General features: G+C 40.7%; 1 protein-coding gene across 2 annotated transcripts; it reads left to right on the top strand.

The window, feature by feature from the left end:
* Positions 1 to 26386, top strand: LOC128694268 (TWiK family of potassium channels protein 7-like). Of its 2 annotated transcripts, XM_070093578.1 has the most exons (10): positions 1 to 55; positions 2442 to 2490; positions 5765 to 5887; positions 10613 to 10773; positions 11047 to 11197; positions 13286 to 13424; positions 13995 to 14118; positions 22119 to 22344; positions 25119 to 25240; positions 26088 to 26386. In XM_070093578.1, the coding sequence occupies exons 2-10, from the start codon at positions 2478 to 2480 to the stop codon at positions 26238 to 26240; spliced, it is 1212 nt and encodes a 403-aa protein (XP_069949679.1). In that variant the 5' UTR covers positions 1 to 55; positions 2442 to 2477; the 3' UTR covers positions 26241 to 26386. The 2 variants fall into 2 exon arrangements, with proteins under 2 accessions (XP_069949679.1, XP_053640284.2); XM_053784309.2 differs by lacking the exons at positions 1 to 55; positions 2442 to 2490 and adding an exon at positions 3567 to 3731.
* The last annotated feature ends 592 nt before the right edge of the window (positions 26387 to 26978 follow it).

Here is a 26978-nt window from a genome sequence, read left to right as displayed (position 1 = left end):
CCCTGGTAGTGATAGGTTGGTTGTGGTGTTCAGTTGCTTCACCTGTTGTTCCTAGGTCAGTCGAAGTGGTATTTACCATTTTTAAATCCCAAGTGTTATTTTACTGGTGATAACTGCCCATTTTAGGCCCCAGTTGCTGCTTTAAGGGCAATACTTATCTATTCTAATTCCACATTACTGCTTTAAGGAGGGGCACTAATTGTACATCCCCATTACCACTTCTTATGTAATATTCACCATTTGTTAAACCACTATTACTGCTTTATGGGTGATATTCACCCATTCTAGATCCCCATTATTGCTTTTATTAACAATATCTCATTCAGTACCCACTAACCAGATAAACCTACATTTTTTACTGCTTCACACTTACTGTCCCAAGTTCCTCCATACATGGGACGTCATGAAGCTACGTCACGTAAAAACATAAACATCAAAATCCTTTCGTTTCACTTTTAAATCAATCATTTGTTATTTTTATCTCCCCTTAATTAAATAAACCAATAATATAAATAAGCAAAAAAGTAGATAAATATCTTAGAACTCTAATTAAGCATTATATAAATCAGTTGTTTAAGCATTATATAAATCAGTTGTCTAATTTGTCGACAGATATTCCTCATTAATAAATAACAATCCTCAAAGACTAGCGTGAGTGATGACTATTTCGGTATATTTTGCTCTCGTTTGCAGACTTGTAGAAGTAAATTTTTATATAAAAAAAATGGAATGCCCATATATATTGTTCACAATAAACTCAATGAGTAAATTGATAAAGAAATGCTTAAATTTAATTTGAACCAATACCTGAAAGGCGTTTTGGGGGGTTAACGCCCCCTTGTTCTATCTAGGCTGGAATATTGCTGCACACTAACAGCACCTTTCAAGGCAGGTGAAATTGCTGACCTAGAAAATGTACAGAGAACCTTCACGGCGCGCATAACGGAGATAAAACACCTCAATTACTGGGAGCGCTTGAGGTTCCTAAACCTGTATTCCCTGGAACACAGGCGGGAGAGATACATGATTATATACACCTGGAAAATCCTAGAGGGACTAGTACCGAACTTGCACACGAAAATCACTCACTACGAAAGCAAAAGACTCGGCAGACGATGCAACATCCTCCCAATGAAAAGCAGGGGTGTCACTAGCACGTTAAGAGACCATACAATAAGTGTCAGGGGCCCGAGACTGTTTAACTGCCTCCCAGCATACATAAGGGGGATTACCAACAGACCCCTGGCAGTCTTCAAGCTGGCACTGGACAAGCACCTAAAGTCGGTTCCTGACCAGCCGGGCTGTGGCTCGTACGTTGGTTTGCGTGCAGCCAACAGTAACAGCCTGGTTGATCAGGCTCTGATCCACCAGGAGGCCTGGTCACAGACCGGGCCGCGGGGGCGTTGACCCCCGGAACTCTCTCCAGGTAAACTCCCCGTGGCCCGATCCGTAACTAGGCCTCGCGGTGGATCAGGGCCTGATCAACCAGGCTCTTATTGCTGGCTACTCGTAGACTGACGTACGAACCACACAGCCCGGCTAGTCAGGTTTAGTTTAGGTGTTTGTCCAGCTTCATCTTGAAGACAGTCAGGGGTGTATCGGTAATCCCCCCTTATGTAATCTGGGAGGCAGTTGAACAGTCTTGGGCTCCTGACACTTATTGTGTTGTCTCTTAGCGTACTCATGACGCCCCTGCTCTTCATTGGGAGGATGTTGCATCGCCTGCCGTTCAAATTGTACAACTTAAAATCTATCATTTACCCATTTGCTTTTAAATGGAGAGTTTATCAAGACGCGGCATCAAGGGTAACCACCCTCCTCAAAAAATTGTGATAGAATAAATACTAATGACTGTATACCACCGGTTTAGCTCTGTTCCAGTAACTATAGATAGGTAATTACAAATAGTTAACCTCCTCAAAACAGGCAAAGTGTCAGATATTGGTACTGGCAGAAAATTCAGGTGCCTTTAACATTCATCGCTCATAACCTTAGTAGATTATTATTATAATCAAAAAGAAGCGCTAAGCCACAAGGGCTATACAGCAACCTTAGTAGAGAAACGCCTAGATATGTTAATGTTAGTTGCGGGCGAATCTTATTGTTTGCATCATAAAATTCTCGAACTATTTCTATAGTCAGTCTTTTTCCAGTCATTACTACACTCAAATAAACTAATGTTTCGCCTCCATAAATTATCGGTCTTTTGATATATAATATAATCTTTTTTTAACGATATATATATATGTCAATATTCTTGCTTTGACGCAGTTTGCAGCATTGAACCAAATTCTCAAATTCAAATGCTTATTTCTTAAATGACCGCAGCATAAATGTGCAAACTAACTTCTGAAGGAGAGATACACATATATTGATTTGGTCATCACGAGCGCGAATTAAATAATTCTCAGCATTAAATAAGACATGTTTTAATGTTACAGGTTGTCAGTAGTAACCACCAAGACAGCACCGCCATCATGCCGCCAGCCAGTAAGACACAACATTCACCTACAATTATGCCTCTGTTGCAACTCTTGGCTTATCTAAAGACAATCTTACTTCCGTTTAAACGCTAGTCATAGCTAGCGTCTTTCTTACATCTATTAATAATAGTTCATTGCTAGTTAATGGGTGTGAATAACACTTCACTAAGACTGACTTTACGTTCAACTTTCAGTGTCACTGACATAGAAGAGTTAAAAGTTATTTAACACATAAAAACTCACAAAACACACACACACACGTTCACAAATATCTCAGCTGGAAACAGTAAGGCTTAGAGGGTATATTATAATACCAAGAAGACTAAAAGGGGTGTGACTAAGACGAGAAAGCTCAACTGGGACGGGTCACTGGCCGTAACAACAAAAAATGGTATGAAACCACAAACTTAGATAATCGGGAAACCCCTGAATGTAAGTGAAGTATAGTGGGTTTCCAGCGAACTTCCATGGTGGGTGGTGGGTGGTGGGTAGAACATTGCTTCACTCACCTATATATGGTTGTAGGGGTCGAGTCACAGCTGATGATAATCATGTGTGGCGGCGATACTATAACATCCATTTTTGTGTGCCTATTTTTTTATATACCAATAAGAGAAGCTTCCAAACAATGGCATCTGTAGAGATTTGGTTCGGGGGTGATTATTTGCACTTTAATCTAAGCTATTTAATGGTCTGTGTACATAGCTGTGGATCACGCACTCGTTACTAAAATCGTCTGTTACACCTACATTTGTACCGGTGCTAGGTTAGTAAATGTGAACGGCTTTCTTCCGAGTTCTTTGATGAACGTGGAAGCCACGGTGCAACTGTGGATATTACTATAGTCAGTGCTCGTTTCATTGCTGGCTAAATTGCTTCTTGGGAGGACCTATTCTTCTTGGTGGTGCTCACTAAGCTTTGCTTTCCGTCTGTACTCTTGTACGAAGAAGGCTGGTTTGATAAATTTTTTCTCGTCTAGGAAAATACAACTGAAAAGCAGTCTGCAAAAAACTTATCACTACTCTGTTTTGCGCGAGTATCATGATATGGGTAGTAGTAGCGTATCAGATCCTCCTTGTTGGTAGGTTGTCTGTGTACTCTGAAGGTGAGATGGTCGCTGTCCTGAGAGCAGCAGAGAAAGACATCCAGGAAGGGGAACTGCCCATCACTTCATCTTCATGGTGGGCACCACTGGTTTGATCTGATCCAGAAATCTGTGTATGTTGAAACGCCTGAAGTACAGTACCAGTAAGTCATCCACGTACTGTAATCATGTCATGGTATTAGGGACGACGGACCGGAAGTTTTCAGTTTCTAAATTCTGCATGTTGTAGGAGTTTACCAATACGGCGCTGAGAGGATTCCCCATTGTTAAACGAAAGCATTGTTGGAAACAGCTGTCTTCATATTTAAATCAGTTAAAATTGACATAAAGATCAAACAGTTCAATAAAACCCTTGTGTGTGAGAGATTGATGTCACTGTTAATTCTCTATATTGGTGGTGTAAGTGAGACGTTCGCGAAGTGGGAGGTAACCTCACGTGAGGCCATGTTTATGTTGATGTCGGAAAAGTATGACAAGTGTCCTGAATGTTTGAAGTATGTGGGGGATGAGATAGGGCTAAGGGGCGAGGACAGATATTGTGAGATATTATGTGTAGTACTTCCAATGCTGAACGTGATGGGTCGGAGAGGCACATTGGGCATGTGTTCTTAAAACCTAGATATTTACAGGAGTCAGTAGGTCTGCCATTTACCTTTAACTTCTGCCTTCCTAACAGGCAAAACTTCATCTTTACCTTACCTATTTTCTGTAAATACCATATCCACAGATTTACCTTACAAAAACCTTCACCTTATTATCTAAACATATTATTGGCGTATACACTTTTTTAATTACAAAATTTATCCTACACACGTTGTTGACAAAATGTACCACAATAGGCTAGCTTCCACGTGTTTCTTTATATTACAACCTCTTATATTTGGACTTCAAACTATTTTCTCTGTAAATTATAAAATTATTTGGCTCACTATGTGGTACCTAATTTACTTTTGAACCCCAACAAATTGTTGTTCACTTGACCAGACCAAACACTCTGATAAATAGGCTTATGTATATGTTTGCTTTATGTTTTAATTGTAAAAAAAAATTTCCTAAGGTATGTATCATAATTTACTTACTAAACAATGAATAATATTTTCAACATTTTTCTTTGTCCTCTTAATTAATGGCATCCTGCATAAAAATAACCTAATGATCTAAAAAACTGGTATATATATATATATATATATATATATATATATATATATATATATATATATATATATATATATATATATATATATATATATATATATATATATGCATACATACACATACATAATTCTGTAGCTTTCGAAGTGTTTTCTGAGCAGTATTAAAAGCGCAACGTAACCGTACAATTAAAAATATTTATATAATATAATATGCATAAGATTAACTCAATATATCAACAGCTGATCATTTTTTACCCTAAATATTATTACATATACGTGAACCACCAGCATCACTACTACACAGTCATCCCTGCTAACACCACCACCATCACTACTAACACCAACACCATCACTACTAACACCTCCACCATTACTATTAACACCTCCAGCATCACTACTAACACCTCCACCATCAGTACCAACACCATTACTACTAACACCTCCACCACCACTACTAACACCTCCATCACTACCAACACCATCACTACTAACACCACCACCATCACTACCAACACCATCACTACTAACACCTCCACCATCACTACCAACACCATCACTACTAACACCACCACCATCACTACCAACACCATCACTACTAACACCTCCACCATCACTACCAACACCATCACTACCAACACCATCACTACTAACACCACCATCACTACTAACACCACCATCACTACCAACACCATCACTATTAACACCACCATCACTACCAACACCATCACTACTAACACCACCACCATCACTACTAACACCTCCACCAACACTACCAACACCATCGCTACTAACACCACCACCATCACTACCAACACCATCACTACTAACACCTCCACCAACACTACCAACACCATCACTACTAACACCACCACCAACACTACTAACACCACCACCACACTCCTAAGCACCACCTACCATCACCACCACCACCGTAAAGTTATTTTCACCACATTACACGAGGTTCACAGTTACTATAACTCTGTAAAAGAGCAGTTGCTAATGAGTTAACAATGTGACGTCAGAGTTGAGACACATGACGAGCAACTTCCAAGGTCCCGGCAACAAGGCTCGCTGCCGCAACTTTGCCAAGGTCCTCCTGACTAACTTCATACTCTTCCTGATGGTCACCTTGTATTCCGTCTTCGGTGAGTATAATGGTAATTGTAATGGCGGCAGTTATAGAGGTAAGTAGGTTTATTTAGGCACAGGTACATATAAGCACAATAATCATACATATTGTAAATTACTTTAAGATAGTCCCCCCAAAAATCAGACAAGGTGACTTATTTCCATTGGGGTCCTTGTAATATCTTTTAAACCTTAAAACTTAAAATAGGTAAGTAACTCAACTGAGGTAGAGGTGGTAGTAGTAATAGTGATAGCAGCAGTAGTAGTAGTAGTGGTGGTAATAATAGAAGTAGTCGTGGTAGTATTCGTAGTTGCAGCAGCATCAGTAATAGTAGCAGCAGTAGTTAATAAACTATTTCATAACATGAAGTGTAATATAAAAATACAAACATCGCATATTAGAAGTAATGGTAGTAGTAATAGTTGCAGTAATAGTAGTGGTAGTAGTAGTTTACCATCTTTATTATGACCCCTCATACCCATCCTGTGGGCGGTAGTCAAAGGATTACAGAGGTCATAATGTTTGCAGTCGTGTCATTACGATTTCGTGAGTCATAATGGGTCCAGGGCCTGGGCCGCAAAGTTTTGATAGCCTAATAAGTTAGTGGTAATGAACTGTGTTTATATCCAGTCAGTCGTAATGAGTTATTTATACAGACATTAATTTGGTCACACACACATACACACACACACACACACACACACACACACACACACACACACACACACACACACACACACACACACACACACACACTAGGACAAAATGGTAACTAACACACACACACACACACACACACACACACACACACACACACACACACACACACACACACACACACACACACACACACACACACACACACACACACAGAAAGGACTCTAGGAAGACAGAACAGAGGAGTACAACAATGAATATACCAACAAATGTTGGACGAAATACAACCGAGGAGGAGATGAAGAAGCTAGGTGACCTTGATACCTCAAAGGAAGTGGGACCAGACAACATCTCTGTGGGTCCTTAGAGAGGGAGCTGAGATGCTGTGTGTGTGCCACTAACAGCCCCAATTTTCAACACATCCATTGAAACTGGGCAGCTACCTGAGGTATGGAAGATGGCAAATGTAGTCCTCATTTTTAAGAAAGGAGACAGAAACGAGGCGCTAAACTATAGACCAGTGTCACTGACGTGTACAGTATGCAAAGTCATGGAGAAGATTACCAGGAGGAGAATGGTGGAGCACCTAGAATGGAACCAGCTTATAAACGACAACCAGCATGGATTCATGGAAGGCAAATCCTGGAGTTTTATGACAAGGTAACGGAAGTAAGACACGAGAGAGAGGGGTGGGTAGATTGCATTTTTTTGGACTGTAAGAAGGTCTTCGACACAGTTCCGCGTATAACAGGAAGGGCACTGCAATGGATCAGAGAATACCTGACAGGGAGGCAACAACGAGTCATGGTACGTGATGAGGTATCACAGTGGGCGCCTATGACGAGCGGGGTTCCACAGGGGTCAGTCCTAGGACCAGTGCTATTTTTGGTGTATGTGAATGACATAATGGAAGGGATAGACTCAGAAGTGTCCCTGTTCGCAGATGATGTGAAGTTAATGACGAGAATTGACTCAAGATGAGGATCAGGCAAGACTACAGAGAGACCTGCACAGGCTGGACGTGTGGTCCGGCAACTGGCTCCTCGAATTTAACCCTGCCAAATGCAAAGTCATGAAGATTGGGGAAGGGCAAAGAAGACCGCAGACAGAGTATAGGCTAGGTGGCCAAAGACTGCAAACCTCACTCAAGGAAAAAGATCTAGGGATGAGTATAATACCGAGCACATCTCCTGAAGCACACATCAACCAGATAACTGCTGCAGCATATGGGCGCCTGACAAACCTGAGAATAGCGTTCAGTAAGAAATAGTTCAAGACTCTGTACACCGTGTACGTCAGGCCCATACTGGAGTATGCAGCACCAGTTTGGAACCCACACCTGGTCAAGCACGTCAAGAAATTAGAGAAAGTGCAAAGGTTTGCAACAAGGCTAGTTCCAGAGCTAAGGGGAATGTCATATAAAGAAAGATTAAGGGAAATCGCCGGACACTGGAGGACAGGAGGGTTAGGGGAGACATGATAACGACATACAAATATACTGAGAGGAATAGGTAAGGTGGACAGAAACAGCATGTTCGAGAATGGGACACAGAAACAAGGGGTCAGAATTGGAAGTTGAAGACTCAGATGAGTCAGAGATGTTAGTATTTCTTTAGTCATAGAGTTATCAGGAATTGGAATAGTCTGGCAAGTGATGTAGTGGAGGCAGGAACCATACATAGTTTTAAGACAAGGTATGATAAGGCTCATGGAGCAGAGAGAGAGAGAGAGGACCTAGTAGCGATCAGTGAAGAGGCAGGGCCAGGAGCTATGTATCTACCCCTGCAACCACCAATAGGCGACTACAAATATGAGTACACACACACACACACACACACACACATATTGGTAATGCTTTATTTACAGTGAGCATAGTCAGGGTATTTTTCCAGAATGGTTTGCATTATACCACTGTGGATGAAATACTTTGCCATTTCTTGAATATTTCTGCGTGAGTTGTCTCTGAATTCAATTTTATCGCACTCCAGCATATATTGACGCAAGGTGTGACAGTAGTTCAAATGGCAAAGTTTACATTTCGGGCGGTAGTGACATCCTAGTCTGCTTTTTTTGTTGGATGCACCATAGACATGTGGCTCCTCCTGCATGATAGAATGATGAAAGATGGACTGAGTGGTGTCAGTCACCCTCATTCTAAGGTCAGTAAAGTCCAGTTGAGCTCTTTTCATATTATTGTTCTCAAACTGTTAACTGACAGCCAAAAATTGTAATCTACTCCCTCTTTGAAAGCATATAACTTAGCCAGTTCATCAGTTCTATCATGTATCTGAAGACCAGTATGAGATGGAGTCCACATAATGTGCACTTCGATTTCCCTGTATAGAATTCTACCATACCTGTGTCTGGCTTCTGACACAAGCATGCCACAGTTTATACCTAATGAGTTAAGAGCATTCATGAATGATAGAGAATCAGTTACAATTAAAGTGTCAACCTTAGATACATACATGGATTTTAGTGCAAGGAGTATAGAAGGGTTGAGGCCCAGTTATTGATGCGTGCTCCAATTCCTCTGAGTGCCATCACTCTGTAAAACAGCAGAACTGTCAGTTGCCACAGTGGATTGGTGAACAGTACCATCAACATAAATAATTTGAGAGAGTGTATTGTGTGACAGTCATCAGTAAGCATCTTTCTCGGCTTCAAGGCGAAGCTTTAAAAGGGTGGGATTTAAGTTGTTTTTTTTTTCTGGGGAAAGGGAGGGATAGTGATTTGGAATGAGATAATACCCCATGGAGCGGGAGTGCCGCTGTTGCTTACTGAGATATATCATGTATCTGGTTGATGCGGAGATCAGTCCCAGTTTTTACGATCCATCTGGAGGAGTGTTTATTAGTGCTGAGGAAATTGTGAAGGGCTTCTTTGCAAGAGTTTGGATGGGCTAGCCTGAGCATATTGACCCCAATGAGGACATTTCTTTTGTAGTAGTAGTAGTAGTAGTAGTAGTAGTAGTAGTAGTAGTAGTAGTAGTAGTAAGAGTAATAGTAATAATGACACAGCTTCAACACTGACGTATCAGAGCTCCATAAATTCCAAACAATTACAACCGGACTGTTCCAGAAACTGAAGAAAATTAACTATGAGGAAAGAATCAGTGAACGGAACCTCATGTCAAAAGAAGAGCAGAGACTCGGAGAGGTTATATTCATGGCCTAATTGATACTTAGAACCAGTGACGAGACGGGAAGGAAGAGACTTTTAACATGAGACATTAACAGTGGGGGATAAGTGCGAGTTAAGCACCCAAACGCACCTGAGGGACTGTGGGATATGCTTCTTCATTGTAAGGACTGTTAAACAAGTGGAGGTGTACGACGAGGTAATGGAAGCAAACTCCTTACAGTTTTAAAATAAGATATGACAAAGCATAAAGGATAAGGAACAACAACGTCAGTTAATTATAGATTAAGTTAGGCCAGGAGCTGAGACTCTACCCCCGAAAGAACAACTCTACCGGTTGTGGTTGTGGTATTGCTTGTCAGGAGAAAGAGGAAAATTCGTCTTGATGGAGGACTTAGTCATATGATGACCTGCTTTTGGTCATGGTGGCGGTGGTTTGTGGACCAGGAATCAGGATGTTTCCTGACACGGGTCTTAGTCACATGATGACCTCTTAAATAGTTAAGCATCGGCTGGCCTACCCCAGGTATGACCCATGAACCATCTAAAGAACATAATCACCACATAGTGGTGACCCAAGGTTATGGAATGTTTGACAGTATTATCAAGTATTTCATGTTCAAACATTCCATGTCAACTCGCACTCACATATTTGATAAGGGAAACAGCTAGGTTTTGTTCCCAGTTTTCGTCTATAGAGTACCAACACACTGCGGGTGTACTTGTGTTAAAACATTTGTATACGACTACTGGAATGTTCATGTATCTCATCCCTTCACGGGATTTCCTTAATGCCGGTGAAGGACTCTTGTTCTGAGAAACGAACTATCTTCTCCTTCCTTGCATCGTACATGATTACTTCCCATTCGCCAAAGGGTTTGGCAAATGAAGCAGCGGGTTTGGGGCTTTATCGTGGCTGTAATAATATTGTTGTGTCCCACAGGGGCGTACCTATTTATCGTGATAGAGAGCGGCAACGAGCAAAGACTTCGTCAGTTGAAGATCCTGGTGGCGCAGGATGCCGAGGACTCCCTGGAATATATCATCTCACTGTTATGGTACCAGAACACGCAGAACCTCACCAAGACACAGTACTCCTCCATGGTGGGTAGCATGTGATAGTGCATGTGTATGTATATATCAGGTACGCACATTACCTTCTGATGTACGCGTGTACACACACACACACACACACACACACACACACACACACACACACACGAAACGAGCTATGCCAACAAAGTACCATGTATATACATAATAAGTACATACCTAAACATATAGTAACCCATGCATAAACATACCCTTTTTATCGTATATATAGTATCTGTGAATCATGAACTCCACTCATCTGAAACACTTCGGTGTCTCCTGCAGGTGATGAGCAACCTGAATGTGCTACAGCAGTTCGTGGTGCAGAAGGCGTCTGACCCTAGCGTCAGGTATGACGGGTATATCTATACGTGGGACTACGTCTGGACATACCCCAAGGCTATTTTCTTCACCATCACCACAATTGCTTCCATTGGTGAGTGGTGAAGGGATGGTGAAGGAAGGGGAGAGTAAGAGGGAAGGTCCTAACATCGTTAGCCAAGCAACTTACAGTAGTAATGAACGTTTACAAAAATAACGGATTTAGCAAAAATGGGAATGCGTTGGTTATACAGTTAATGAATTCAGTGTTATGTGAACATTATAGTGACATGTACTTAATGTTAGAGACTAGTTCAGGGAACTGGGTAAAGGGACTCTGTTGAATAAGTTGTTCATATGGCAGTGTGAATGAAGTCTCTTTTAGGTTGGTTAATGAAGCTTAAATCCTACAGGCTACACTAGGCTCATTAAGGCTACATGTAACATTTTCACCACCAAACAAGAATATTTTAATCCCTAAAACAAGGATTAAAGCAAGCTTTCAGCTTACATTCGCTGAGAGAAAAACACCTCCTGTGAAGTATCTAGAAGTGTGTTTTAATCTATTTTTTTTTTTAACCGAGCATAAAGAGGATAGTAAGAGTGGAGAGATGAACTGGGGTAAGACAGAGCAGAGTAAGAACTTGTGGGTTAAAGAAGATAAAATAAAGCTTATATTCCATGGCTTTACATAGGATTACATCATATATTGTTCTATTATACATGGGAAAACCCGTAGTTTTGCAGTTCATTTCGAGCAGACTTAAGATTAAACATACCCTAAACTAGCTATAGATAGATAAATACTCATGAAAATTAAGCGAAGTTATGTGGGATCAAGAAAGTCAAGTACAATGATTATTTAAGGTAATAATTATCTCTTTTATCTTAAAATATAAATGGAGATAAATTTAAATACAATGACAATTTTAGTAATAATACTTGTTATAACTCTTGAAGTTAAGCACACTGATCATACTATGCAAAAGCTTTTGATTGTTACACCAGCTGTATCAGACTGGAGGGATTGTAACACCGTATAATTAATGGAAGTAGAAGAATGGTGGAGATAAGAGATACAGGATGAGGAATACTTAACATAAGAGTACGTATTCTCAACGGGCAGGTTTCAAAGATGTATTTGACGCAATATACAGCGCTGTGTGACCCTAGTGGGTTTAGCGTTTCTGATTTATTGTAATAATAATAACTGACGCAATATATTGTAATCATGAATCACATTAGGGTAAGGAAGTGTTCTTGTAACAATAGTTTTGGAGCAGTTGGTAGATAATGAACCTTCGGAATCTTCTTGAGTGATGTTCAAACAGCAACTTTCTCTAGTTGCTATTGTCCTTATGTGATTTGCTGTGATAACTCCCCAGGTACAAATACCATAGTTGATTAAGGATAGATTAGGGAGTAGTACAGAGTAAGTAATGTTTGAGGCACGTATTACCCCATCTTAGAAAGGATGCCCACTGTTTTGAATACCTTCTTGGATATGTTCTGGATATAAGTCTTCAGTTTTAAATTGATGTCAAGGTGTAATCCTAAGAATTTTCCTTAATCATATAATGAGTCATTATATTCACATTTTTAGCTTTGTTCCCAAACATATAGAAAATCTTTTTAATAATAAAAGTGAGTCTACTGGTTTTCATCCAAGTGGCCTGACCACTTTGGATTGGTTTTAAGAGAAGTATGTTTGTCAGCACTTAAAAGTGAGCTTTCTCTAAATTCCTGTCGTTTTTCGCACACAAGTAGTACATAATGACGCAAGGTGTAAGCCCTTCTGATAAAAATTAAGCTTTACTTTTCCGTCATCTAGTTGTACAAACTCCCAAAGGCTAACCGAAGCCAGGAGGAAATAACATCTAGTGGTGCGTAATAAACTAGCTGCTCTGGCGGCACAGCTAAACTAGATTTTTAGATTTTGCCACCGAAGTGGCTAGTTTATTGTGCACCCAATATTCATCCTGTGGAGGGTAGCGCAAGAGCATATGGATACACAAAATACCTAGAAACTAGGCCCCAAAAGGGTTAACAGGTGTACATATGGGCTTTTTAACTACATATCTACTAACTCAGTGGATCTGCTGATTTTGTTGAATCCGTCATGAACTTGTAGCTCTTCCAGGAAAAAAAATATTTTATAATATTTTATTCGAATCTATAGAAATGAAAAAAAGTTTTGTGGCAGGATATGGGAACGTTGTTCCCAAGACCTTCATGGGACGCTTGGTAACCATCTTGTACAGCGTGGTGGGCATCCCGATGCTCCTAGTGGCCCTGGCTAACGTTGGTGAATGTCTCGCTGATGCCTGCAGGTATATATACAGGTGAGTAGAGACAGACACAGACAACGTACCTTGAATATATTTGAAGGAGAGATAACAGAAATCTTTACGATCTGTGTCAACGCTACCTGCTGAGATAATTGAACTATTGTTTGACTATTACTAGTTTTATGTAGACGTAGGCCAGGATAGTAAAGCAGAAGGCTCATTGCCAAGTTCTTCACATCCTCTGACCACACTACTTCCATCAAACAAAAAGGATGAGGGAAATCCGTTGTTCTACAGCCACTAACCACAGCTACTATTCATAGCCGCTAACCACAGCCACTAATCACAGCCTCTAACAGCCACTAATCACAGCCACTAACCACAGCCACTAACCACAGCCACTAATCACAGCCACTAATCACAACCGCTAACAGCCACTAATGAGAGCCGCTACCTCAAAGCCACTTTCCTGGCAATCACTTCCTTATAGTTAGTTACTACACAACCTTCCCCATATTTCCCCCCCCCTAGCCTCTTCCCCACAGCCACGTCACCATAGCTACTTCATAGTCACTGACCACAGCCACTTCCCCACAGTCACTAACCACAGTTACTATCCCACAGCCGGATGTGTTGCCGCTGGTGTCGAGTGAAACGAAAATTTTCTGAGCTCAAGAAGAAGACACCACAGAAAGGATTTTTGTGGAATGATGACGTTGGTTACGAGTCATACATGCCTACACAGAAGGTAGGTGCTACATCAACAATGGAAGGAGCTACAATAACATCTCTTATAAGTAGTGTATTTCTGCCACGTTTAGAAGTCGGAGGGTCGAGTGTCCACCGTTTCCTGTGCTTAATGACCCACATAGTTTTAGCGCCTCAGTTATAGAATATATATATATTATGTATTTTCTATAGCTCGGTCCCAGTGAAAGCCAGTGTAACCAAACTTTGCCACATACCTCCTAGTACACAAGAACAAGTCTAGGTTATACGAAAACCCAGAAATTTTGATTAGGGGGGCGGCACCCCCTTGGAGTAATTTTTCGGTTGCAGTATGTTGAGGGAAGAATCATTTTAAAGGTCTTTTTATACTGATTTCAAAAACTTGTACTGATTTCAAAATATTTAATTGGAAGGGGCGCCCCTTGTTAGTTATTTCAAGATGTTTATTATACCCATGGTGTTCACGGTAGTCAAAATATTACAGAGGCACATAATGGGTCCAGGGAGCGGGCCGCAAAGTTTTGATAGCAAAACAACTTAGTGATAATGAATTATTTACATATTTACATCTGGTTACAGTCCTCATGAGTTATTTTATGCAGACGTGAATTAGATCGCAAAAAAATACAAAAAAATAATTACCTTATATACTATTTTAGCAACATATGCGTTGTATACAGTGAGTAAAGTCTCGGTATTTTTCCAGAATGGTTTGTAATATACCACTGTGGATAAAATACTCTTACATTTCTTGAATATTTCTGAGTGAGTTGTCTCTGAATTCTTTAATTTTAACGCAGTGCAGCACATAACGAGGTAAGGTGTGACAGTTTAGTTTAGTCTAGCACCTGGTAATGGTGTTAACTTCCCAGAGATACATATTTGTAACTCAGCCACAGCCGGGCGGTAGTGATATCCAAGAGTCTGCTTATTACCTGGAGGGCAATCCGGGAATCAACGCCACTGCGGCCCGGTCCACGACCAGGCCTCCCGGTGGATCAGGGCCTGATCAACGAGGCTGTTACTGCTGGCCGCACGCAATCCAATGTACGAACCACAGCCCAGCTGATCCGGCACCGCCTTTAGGTATCTGTTCAGCTCCCTCTTGAAGACAACCAGAGGTCTTCCCGTAATGCCCCTTATTGCTGGTGGGAGGCTGTTGAACAGTCTTGGGCCCCGGACACTTATTGCGTATTATGATAAATGTACAATAGACATGTGCCTCCTTCTGCATGACAGATAATTTATAATAATGGGGAGAGCTAAACCCGTAGGATTATACAGTACCTGTGGGGGCGGGGTATGGAAGGTATTCAGGCTTAATTCAGGGAACTGGAGCACAGATCCAATTCCCTAGATCAAGAGCCCCTCACCAGCGTCAAGGAACCTCCCTTGAGGGGTCTGCATGACAGAATGGTATACCTGGAGAGGGTTTCAGGGGTCAACGCCCCCGCGGCCCGGTCTGTGACCAGGCCTCGTGGTGGATCAGGGCTTGATAAACCAAGGCTGTTACTATTGGCCACAGGCCAACTGGGCTGTAGTTCGTACGTCAGCTTGCGTGCGGCCAGCAGTAACAGCCTGGTTGATCAGGCCCTGATCCACCATGAGGCCTGGTCTCAGACCGAGCCGCGGGGGCGTTGACTCCCGAAACCCTCTCCAGGTAAACTCCAGGCAAACCGACGTACGAACCACAGCCCGGCTGGTTAGGTACTGAATTTAGGTGCCTGTCCAGCGCCTTTTTGAAGACAGTCAGGGGTCTATTGGTAATCCCCCTTATGTATGCTGGGAGGCAGTTGAACAGTCTTGGGCCCCTGACACTTATTGTGTTGTCTTTTAGTGTACTCGTGACGCCCCTGCTTTTTATTTGGGGGATGTTGCATCTCCTACCGAATCTTTTGCTTTCGTAGGGAGTGATTTTCGTGTGCAAATTTGGGACTAGTACCTTAGGATTTTCCAAGTGTATATTATCATGTGTTTTTTCTCGCCTGCGTTCCAGGGAGTATGTTTTTTCTGGGGGGGATTGCACAAAATAGCACTTCATATTAAAGTTATTTTGATACTAATACTGAAAAATTTATTTGGGGTCGGCGCCCCTTGGGGCACTTTTTGGTTGCGTCATATTTTTTAGAACCTAAATTTAAGATACGTACACTTTTGAAAAAACTACGAAATCTCTTGAATTGTCAAAAAAAAAAAATCCCTGGTTTCTAACTTGTCGTGGATTACTATAAATTCTTTCGTATATTATATACACCTGGAAAATCCCAGAGGGACTAGTACCGAACTTGCACACGAAAATCACTCACTACGAAAGCAAAAGACTTGGCAGACGATGCAACATCCTCCCAATGAAAAGCAGGGGTGTCACTAGCACGTTAAGAGACCATACAATAAGTGTCAGGGGCCCGAGACTGTTCAACTGCCTCCCAGCATACATAAGGGGGATTACCAACAGACCCCTGGCAGTCTTCAAGCTGGCACTGGACAAGCACCTAAAGTCAGTTCCTGATCAGCCGGGCTGTGGCTCGTACGTTGGTTTGCGTGCAGCCAGCAGCAACAGCCTGGTTGATCAGGCTCTAATCCACCAGGAGGCCTGGTCACAGACCGGGCCGCGGGGGCGTTGACCCCCGGAACTCTCTCCAGGTAAACTCCAGGTATTAATTAAACCTGAGAGAATATTCAGAGTATAAATAGAATAAAGCATCTACTGTAGGTCTCGGTATATATTCACTGAATTTAAATAACTATTTTATGGGAAAAAATTACATCCATACTAAAAGACAAACATCAAAACAGCATTCTTAGAAAACAGTACCTGTAAGAATACAGAAATGAAAGCCAGTGCAATGGAGGGAGGCAGGGGTCCTGGTGCTAGAGAAACAGGTATGGATAAAGGTATGCGAATTCCAGAGTTGCAAAATAGCACTACCATCGGTGCTGTAGATAGTGGGTGTCAGAAAACAATGCATCAGTAGGGAACGCTGCCAAGAAAAATCATGGCAAACAGAAATTTAACCTATGAAAATTCTATGCCTTGGGTGTCTGCAGGCATGGAATATCTGGAAAAACAGGTGGAATGTGCAACTCTGACCATCCCGGAAAATTCCGTACCCACATGACAGCAGAAGAAATCAATTCTTCTTCTTGTAATTTCTTGCACCCTGAAATGCGTCGCTCTTCAATGTAGGAAAGAGAGTGCTACAGTATATATTGTCAGGCACGCCATCTAAAGGGGTCAAGAAGGTACAGATCACTCAGACCATGGGAAGCAAACCAGAGATGGAGGTTTCTCTAGTGCCAGGAAGGAAAAAAAAAAAGCTGCCAAGAAATGGCAGGAATCATACACCAATTCATATCGCTTCTGGAGCGGAGGCAGTCAGTGGTCTCCACTCCAAAACAACAGATATTAGCGCCAGCAAACAAAGCACCCCGCATACCATCAATATGACATTTATCTTTGCAAATATACAAGGTCTACAGTCATCAGCGAACAACAAAATACATTTCATCAGTGGACTGCTCGCAGTCAAACACAATGTTCGCAGCTTTCACGGGGACCTACATAAAGGATCACTTTGACAATGAAATATGGATCCCAGGTTATAACCTATACAGATGGGAGAGTGAACAGGCAAAAAAACAAAAAAAAGGCGGGGAAGGGGTGGCCTGTACGGAACTACTAAATACTTCAAATGATGTAGTTGAAGTTTTGGCAGTAAAGATCGAAAACCTGTCATTGTGGTGGTATACAAGCCTCCGGATGCAACTTCCCAACAATTCCAGGAATAGCTTTTGAAAATTGACCACTGTCTGGAAAATCTTCCGGCTCTTGCCCCAAACATCTTGCTCTTGGGGGGGATTTCAATTTAAGTCACCTAAAATGGAGGAGTGTAGCAAATAACATTTCAGCAGAGATAACCCCAGGAAGCAGCTCAGATGAAAATTCACACACACATCAGCTATTAAAGCTTTGCGCCAAATTCACCTTAAACCAGCAAATAATAGAGCCAACAAGACTGGAGAATACACTGGACCTCATCTTCACCAACAGTGATGGTCTGATACAAAATATAACCATGTGTCGAACCTTAGTATCTCCCAGTTCCCATGCGCAGTGTGATCCCTACGGGTTTAGCACTTCCCCTACTACTACCACTACAACTGATAATAATAATAAAAGTTAATTTTGTGTTTATGTTCAGATCAACAAGATAATAAAAATGCAACCTGTCGAATTAACTTTACATAAGCAGGATTTTTCATTAACCTAAATAGATACATGATTTATGTCAAGTGAGACAAAACAGCGACACTTTCCTGCTGTGTTAAATAACCTCATCCCACACCACTTTAACTTAATTTTTTCCCTGAAACAAAGGAACTTCTTAAATCAAAACCAAAGCTCCGCCTCGAATCCAAACATACCTTAATATATAGCCCAGCTGGCTCCAGCTGGGCTACAAGTATCTCGGGGAAGTTATATCACCAGCAGATGTAGACATAATTAAGTGTAAACTCTGCCAGATGGACTACTGTTTCATCTTGCGACATTATGTGCTAGAATGGATTTAGTGACAACTCACAGATTTTCAAGAAATATCAAAGAATTTTATCCAGTGGTTTTTGTACCAATCATTCTGGAAGAAATACCCTGACTCTGCCTATTGTAAATAACTCACAACTGTTTAAACTTGTTTAATTAAATTCAATCATACCTTGTTAAAATAAGAAGCAATATAAATAATTCAGAACTCCATATGAACCACACTGTAATACTTTTGTGACTGAATTAATGTCTGGATAAATAACTCACTACGACTGTAACCAGAAATAAACATGTTTACCTGGAGTTTACCTGGAGAGAGTTTCGGGGGTCAACGCCCCCGCGGCCCGGTCTGTGACCAGGCCTCCTGGTGGATCAGCGCCTGATCATGTAAATAGTTTATTACCACTAACTTGTTTAACCACGAAAACTTTGCGACCCAGTCCCTGGACCCATTATGTACCTCTGTAATCTTTTGATTACCGTTCACAGGATAGGTATGGGGGCATAATAAAAATCTTAAACTACTTACAATGGCGTCTTCAAATTCAAATTCAAATTCAAATTCAAAGTTTATTCTCTATAAGGATTACAATGCTGAGTTTACAGAATTTGGTTATTGTGTGGTTTACATGTAGTTAAATAATGATTACAGAGTGTACCACTAGAACACCTAGCATGGCTAGGCATTTCGGGCAGACTTAGTTTTATTCTTAATTTTAAAATATTACAAATTATGAGGTAAGTTGGTATTATGGCTAAGTGACTAAATACTAGTTTGTGAGTTTAGCAATGTGAATGCTTTTGTTTTGGCACAGTACATAGTTTCAGTATTGGAGTATCACAGGATTCATTATTTTAAGATTGAGATTAATATTTCTGTTTATGGTCAAATGGGTGAGTGAGTGTAAGTGTGAACCACCAGGTGGTATTCGTGTAGTTAGTTGATGGGGTGTATCAAGGAGATAAGATGTTTTCTAATGGTAGTTTTGAAGGTGATGAATGTGTCTGCAGTTCTAGAGTTCTCAGGTAGGGTGTTCCAGATTTTAGGGCCTTTGACATACATTGAATTTTTGTAAAGGTTTAGTCGGACAGGGGAAAGTCGTAGAGATGTTTGTGTCTGGTGTTATGCCTGTGGGTTCTGTCACAACTATCAAGAAAGCGTTTTAGGTCAAGGTTGATATTGGAGTTTAAGGTCCTGTAGATGTAGATTGCACAGTAGTAAGCGTGGATGTACTGAACAGGGAGTAAGTTTAGATCTATGAAGAGTGGGGGGGGGGTGTTGCCAGGGATGGGATTTAGTGATTATTCTTACTGCAGCTTTTTGTTGGGTTATTATTGGCTTTAGGTGTGTTGCTGCAGTTGATCCCCAAGCACAAATAGCATAGGTGAGGTATGGATAAATAAGTGAGTGGTATAGTGTGAGAAGGGCATTTTGCGGCGGCACGTAGTATCGTATCTTGGAGAGGATCCCAACCGTTTTGGATACTTTTTTGGTTATGTGTTGGATATGGGTGCTGAAATTCAGGTTGTTGTCAAGGTATAGGCCTAGGAATTTGCCCTCATTATGTCTGGTAATTAGAGTGTTGTCGATCTTAATGTTAATTTGTGCATCTCCTGCTCTGCTACCAAACATAATATAGTAGGTTTTGTCAGTGTTAAGCGTAAGTTTATTGGATGTCATCCAAGTCGATATTTTGATCAGCTCCTCGTTAACAATGGTGTTGAGGGTGGCAAGATTAGGGTGAGAGATGACATAAGTCATGTCGTCAGCAAAGAGAATGGGTTTCAGGTGTTGGGATACGTTTGGAAGATCATTGATGTATATGAGGAAGAGCAGGGGACCAAGGACACTTCCCTGCGGAACTCCAGTATCAAGTGACCGTGTTGTTGATGCTGTGTCTTTAATGGTGACATACTGATACCTATTAGTAAGGTAAGATTTGAAATAATCAAGCGCATGGCCTCTTATACCGTAATGGTCAAGTTTGTGGAGTAGGATGTCGTGGTCTACTCTGTCAAAAGCTTTTCTTAGGTCAATAAAAATTCCTAGTGGATATTCCTTATTTTCCAATGCAGTGTAAAGCAGATCTAGCATTTTTATGATTGCATCATTAGCGCTTTTATTTTTCCTGAATCCAAATTGGCAGGGGTTGAGTATGTTTTGTGCCGTTATAAATGAATATAGTCTCCTGTGCACGAGTTTCTCAAAGATTTTGGATAGCAATGGTAAGTTTGATATTGGCCTATAGTTGTTTAAGTCTGTAAGGTCACCACCTTTGTGTATTGGTGTAACCCTTGCCATCTTGAGTAGTTTCGGGAAGGTGCTAGTTTCTAGTGACTTGTTAAAAAGTAATGAAATAGCATGCGAAAGGACATGGGCCACTCGCTTGTACAGTAATGGTGGGACATGAGACAGATTCCCTGAGTTATTTTTAAGTGACTTTATTATCTCGGTGGCTTCCGTGGGCTCAGTTGGTGCAAGATAGAAGGAATTTGGGAAATTCCCATCTAGGTAGTCCCCGGCATGGGCATTGGTATGTGGGATTTTATTGGCGAGATTAGATCCTATGGTTGAGAAGAAGTTGTTTATCTTGTTAGCTGTGTCAATGGGATGTAGTGGTGTTTCATTAGGTTTAGTTAGGACAATATTCTTGTTTTTTTCAGTTTGTGGGTCCCTAGAATCTGAGAGAGTGTTTTCCAGGTCTTTTTTATATCTCCTCTAGTGTCTGTGAATCTACTGGAGTAGTATAGTTGTTTGGCTTTCTTTATTACTTTGGTGAGAACTGATGAATAGTGTTTAAGAATATCTTTGTGTATTAAGCCCTGTCTATATTGCTTTTCATATTGGTGTTTCTTGTCAATGGATTTCAGAATGGTGCTGGTTAGCCATGGGCAACCAAGCCGTTTGTTTGTGATCTGTTTCGTTTTTATAGGACAATGTTTGTTGTATAGTCTAAGTAATTTGTTAAGAAAAATGTCTGTCCAGTCATCAATACCATTGGCCTTGGAGAATTCTGCAGGCCAGTCAACAGTCTCTAGGTCAGCTGTGAACTTCCTTATTGAGGCCTCGTCATGAAGTCTAAATGAGACTTTGTTGTATTCAAGTTGTGGTTTACTAATGTTTGTCAGGAGGAAGGTAGGGTAGTGGTCTGTAGTGCTATCTGTGATTATCCCTGATTTAAGGGGGGGTTACACATTATAAAAACAATAAGGTTATATAGTACGTAGAGCCGATGCTGACTAGGCAACTTTTAAATTCTAAGTCGGGAATCTTAATTCCATAATTTTTAAAGGGGTGGAAAAGTAAGCCATTGGAAGGCCTCGTTCAGATGGCTGAAAGCTCCAGCTGCTCGTCACCATATGACTAAGACCCGCGTCAGGAAACACTTGCTTTGTTTGTTGCAATCGTTACTTACCGTGACTAGGCTAGTTTTGCGGACGAACCCAGTCTTTACCCCTCTCTCTTTCTCTAGGTAAATGTGCCCATCGTTGTGAACCTGTTCGTGATCACGGTGTACGCCATGATGTGCGGGATACTCTTCTGTTGGTGGGAGCAATGGGACTTCATGTCAGCCATCTACTTCACCTTCATCACCCTCACCACCATCGGCTTCGGTGACCTGGTGCCGGGTAACCATGACGGAGACGGGTTATCTGCTATTTTCAAGATGTTTGTAACCTGTCTTATATGTTTCGTAGGTCAGTTTCCCGGTAAATGCTGATCTTCATATTAACTTATTAAGGATCCCTGTTTTATGTTATTAATTAGACTAATAGTTGGCTCACAGTCATAAGGTTCCAGGATCCAACCTTGCTGGAAATATTCAAGTACGGTATTGGGTAAAATATACATTCACACTGTGATGTATCTAATGGTACTAATATATGTATGTCACTTGTTGAATGCTGCCCTTAAAAGAAATTTTTGATTTTCTAATAGATTAGAGAAACTGCCACTCCTATATTTTTAAAGTGACAGCAGGAGTAATAATAATAATAATAATTAGATGCATTTCTGTTACTGCACGATCCGAGAGAGCTTCCTCTACCTCAGTGCATGTAGAAGGAATAGTGGAGGGTGGTAAAAAAATTACAATGCCGCACAGTATAAAACTATATATATATATATATATATATATATATATATATATATATATATATATATATATATATATATATATATATATATATATATATATATATATATATATATATATATATATTTTCAACAAGTCGGCCGTTTCCCACCGAGGCAGGGTGACCCAAAAAAAAAGAAAGAAAATCCCCAAAAAGAAAATACTTTCATCATCATTCAACACTTTCACCACACTCGCACATTTTCACTGTTTTTGCAGAGGTGCTCAGAATACAACAGTCCAGAAGCATACACATATAAAGACACACAACATATCCCTCCAAACTGCCAATATCCCAAACCCCTCCTTTAAAGTGCAGGCATTGTACTTCCCATTTCCAGGACTCAAGTCCGACTATATGAATATATATATATATATATATATATATATATATATATATATATATATATATATATATATATATATATATATATATATATATATATGTCTGTGTTGTAATCAAGAGCAAACAAGAGATCAATAATGCACAACAACCACAGGAGGGGGAGATGATGTTGCTTGAGGCTCTTCAGGTTGCAAATTGTAATCTTTTGACTACCGCCCACAGGATGGGTATGGGGTGCATAATAAAGATATTAAACTAAAGTGTGTGTGTGTCTGTGTGTGTGTGTGTGTGTGTACTCACCTATTTGTACTCACCTATTTGTGGTTGCAGGGGTCGAGTCTTAGCTCCTGGCCCCGCCTCTTCACCGGTTGCTACTGGGCCCTCTCTCTCCCCGCTCCATGAGCTTTATCAAACCTCGTCTTAAAACTGTGTATGGTTCCTCCACTACGTCATTTTCTAGGCTATTCCACTGCCTTACAACTCTATGACTGAAGAAATACTTCCTAATATCTCTCTGACTCATTTGTGTCTTCAACTTCCAATTGTGGCCTCTTGTTTCTGTGTCCCCTCCCTGGAACATCCTGTCTTTGTCCACCTTGTCTATTCCACACAGTATTTTATATGTCGTTATCATGTCTCCCCTGACCCTCCTGTCCTCCAGTGTCGTCAGGCCGATTTCCCTTAATCTTTCTTCATAGGACATTCCCCTTAGCTGTGTGTGTGTGTGTGTGTGTGTGTGTGTGTGTGTGTGTGTGTGTGTGTGTGTGTGTGTGTGTGTGTGTGTGTGTGTGTGTGTGTGTGTCTGTCTGTCTGTCTGTGTGTGTACTCACCTATTTGTGGTTGCGTGTGTGTGTACTCACCTATTTGTACTCACCTATTTGTGGTTGCAGGGGTCGAGTCTTAGCTCCTGGCCCCGCCTCTTCACCGGTTGCTACTGGGCCCTCTCTCTCCCCGCTCCATGAGCTTTATCAAACCTCGTCTTAAAACTGTGTATGGTTCCTGCCTCCACTACGTCATTTTCTAGGCTATTGCACTGCCTTACAACTCTATGACTGAAGAAATACTTCCTACTATCTCTCTGACTCATTTGTGTCTTCAACTTCCAATTGTGGCCTCTTGTTTCTGTGTCCCCTCCCTGGAACATCCTGTCTTTGTCCACCTTGTCTATTCCACGCAGTATTTTATATGTCGTTATCATGTCTCCCCTGACCCTCCTGTCCTCCAGTGTCAGGCCGATTTCCCTTAATCTTTCTTCGTGTGTGTGTGTGTGTGTGTGTGTGTGTGTGTGTGTGTGTGTGTGTGTGTGTGTCTCAACAATCAATATTTGCACCAATAACTCACTACAGTTGTGACCGGGTGTGGAAGTGTGAATTGCTCATTACACTATAATTTGTTCATGATTGTAGCCATGTATAAACGTAAGTAACCATTCTTACAGTATTCATTACCTTTGTAACTTGTGAGCTCATTACCTTTGTACCTAGTTCAGCTATAAAAACTTTGGGGCCCAGTCCCTGGACCCATTACGTACCTCTGTAATCTGTAAATACCTTTGTAACTTGTCATGATTTTGACCAGACCTACCTGGAGTTCATTACCTTTGTAAATTGTGAGTTCATTACCTTTGTAAATTGTGAGTTCATTACCTCTGTAACTTGCTCAGCTATCAAAACTTTGGAGTCCAGTCCCTGGACCAATTATGTACCTCTGTAATCTTTTGACTACCGCCCACAGGATGGGTATGGGGTGCATAATAAACATATTAAACTAACAGGAGCAATATAATGGAAAACAACGGAATGGGAATCTCAGGAGTAGACCTGTTTTAGCTAATATAATGGTATCATTAAGTATACCGAACCCCGTTTTTGTAAGCAATAAGTTATAAAAATATCCTACTTCAAAAGATAAATATATTTTCTTTTAAAATCATATCAATATCTTTATCATATTATTTAATTTTTGTTTTATTACTCCCACTTCATGTATAGGCATGGCGCTGTTGTCAATGTGCATCAACCTAATGCAAGAACAACTGATAGTAAAGACTCGCTGGATGTTGATGGAGCTGGGCATCATGGAAGAGGATATCGACCCCATGGAGAAGTACAAGGTCGGTATCGGTGCTTCTGGTGGCAAGTATATGGTAATATACACGAGTTAATATAACCCTCAAATATGTGGGGACAGTGAATAAATAAGGATACAAGCATGCTTTGTTCAAGACATTTATTGGGGAAATGTTTCGTCACGAGTGGCTCCTTCAGCCCTAATCTCCAGCCATTTATTGAGGAAATGTTTCGCGACGAGTGGTTTCAATCCTAATGAAGAACCTACTCATGGCGAAAAGTTTCTTCAATAAATGTGTTGAATCGTGAATGTGTATCTAAATAGCCTCGGTATAACAATACCTATTATCCAACCCAATCGGGTCAAAGGTAGTATCACTCCTGTTTTTAAATATCTGGTGTTATCCATAAATACGTGATACAGTTGATCTATTTCAGACATGCCTAGACTAATTATTAGGTGTCTGTTTAGTGTATATTTCTTAGCCTAGACTGAATACTGCATGTCTGTATAGTTACTTGCTTCATTGATTAACTGGGTTTAAAGTCTGTATACTATACAAAAGGTTTAAAGCAGCATGTCGCATGTTCACCAGTCAAGGATATTTTAATCCCTGATATAGGGATTAAAGTAAGATAGAAGTTGTCCAAGATAAACACATACTGAGTTATACACCCGTCCAGGTGTACAGGGGCTGTTGCTCTTAGGCATACTCATTTGACTTACTCGTTATAATAGATACAAAATGTCTGTATGTGTTATATGTCAGCCTGCTATGTGGCTTTTTCTTTCTAATAATTTTTTAACTCTGCAAATAAAATATTAAATCAACATTACAATAGCATACTGTTTATACTTTATTAAACTCATTGTTGTTATTCCTGCTACAGTACAAGAAGAGTAAGAAGGGGACGGTACTGGAGACCCACAAAGACAGGGACGGTAATAAACGCCTCAGTCTTATGAATGCCGATGAGGGAGAGTCTACCGCCTCTAAGCCTAAAACATACTCCAACATCAAGGAGGAACTGGAGGATATGTAGTCTTTAGTCTTCACCACCAAGCCTAAAACGTTCTCCAACACCAAGGAGGAACTGGAGGATATGTAGTCTTTAAACTTCACCACCAAGCCTAAAACGTTCTCCAACATCAAGGAGGAACTGGAGGATATGTAGTTTTTCGTCTTCATCACCAAAGCCCAGTCCCTGGACCCATTATGTACCTCTGTAATATTTTGACTACCGCCAACATGTGTATGGGATGCACAATAAAGATATTAAACCAAACACCATCAAACTGAGATGTTTTCCAAAGTCACAGTGTCTTGTATTAAATTATCATAGGAAAATACCAGGCTTATAAGAGAATATGTACAATACATGTCCATCACCAACTACATTGTTTAATAACTTAACTGAGTAAAACTGAAAAATCTTAACCTAGAAATTTTAATAGCCTCTGTGGCATTTAATTTGACATCGGGAGAAGTTGAGGTTGGGTAAGATTCACCAGGAAACGGGTTCCCTGACGCAGATGTTAGTCATATGATGACCCCATTACTGGAGCTTTTGGTCATCTGACCGAGGCTTTTCGTTGGCTTATCGGTACACCCCTTTAAAAATGAAGATTATTATCGGGAGGAGACCTGATACCTTAGTTAAGGTTAGTCCAAATTTTATTCCCTAGTAAGAAAATAGTTAAATTGTTATTGGTACACCCTAGATATATGGATATAATAAGTAGGTTAAAAAAAGGACCTAAGGAAAAAGAGTGATAACAGA

Source organism: Cherax quadricarinatus, chromosome 43 (genome assembly GCF_038502225.1).
Source record: "Cherax quadricarinatus isolate ZL_2023a chromosome 43, ASM3850222v1, whole genome shotgun sequence".
NCBI lineage: Eukaryota > Metazoa > Arthropoda > Malacostraca > Decapoda > Parastacidae > Cherax > Cherax quadricarinatus.
This window is presented reverse-complemented; position numbering and strand designations above follow the sequence as displayed.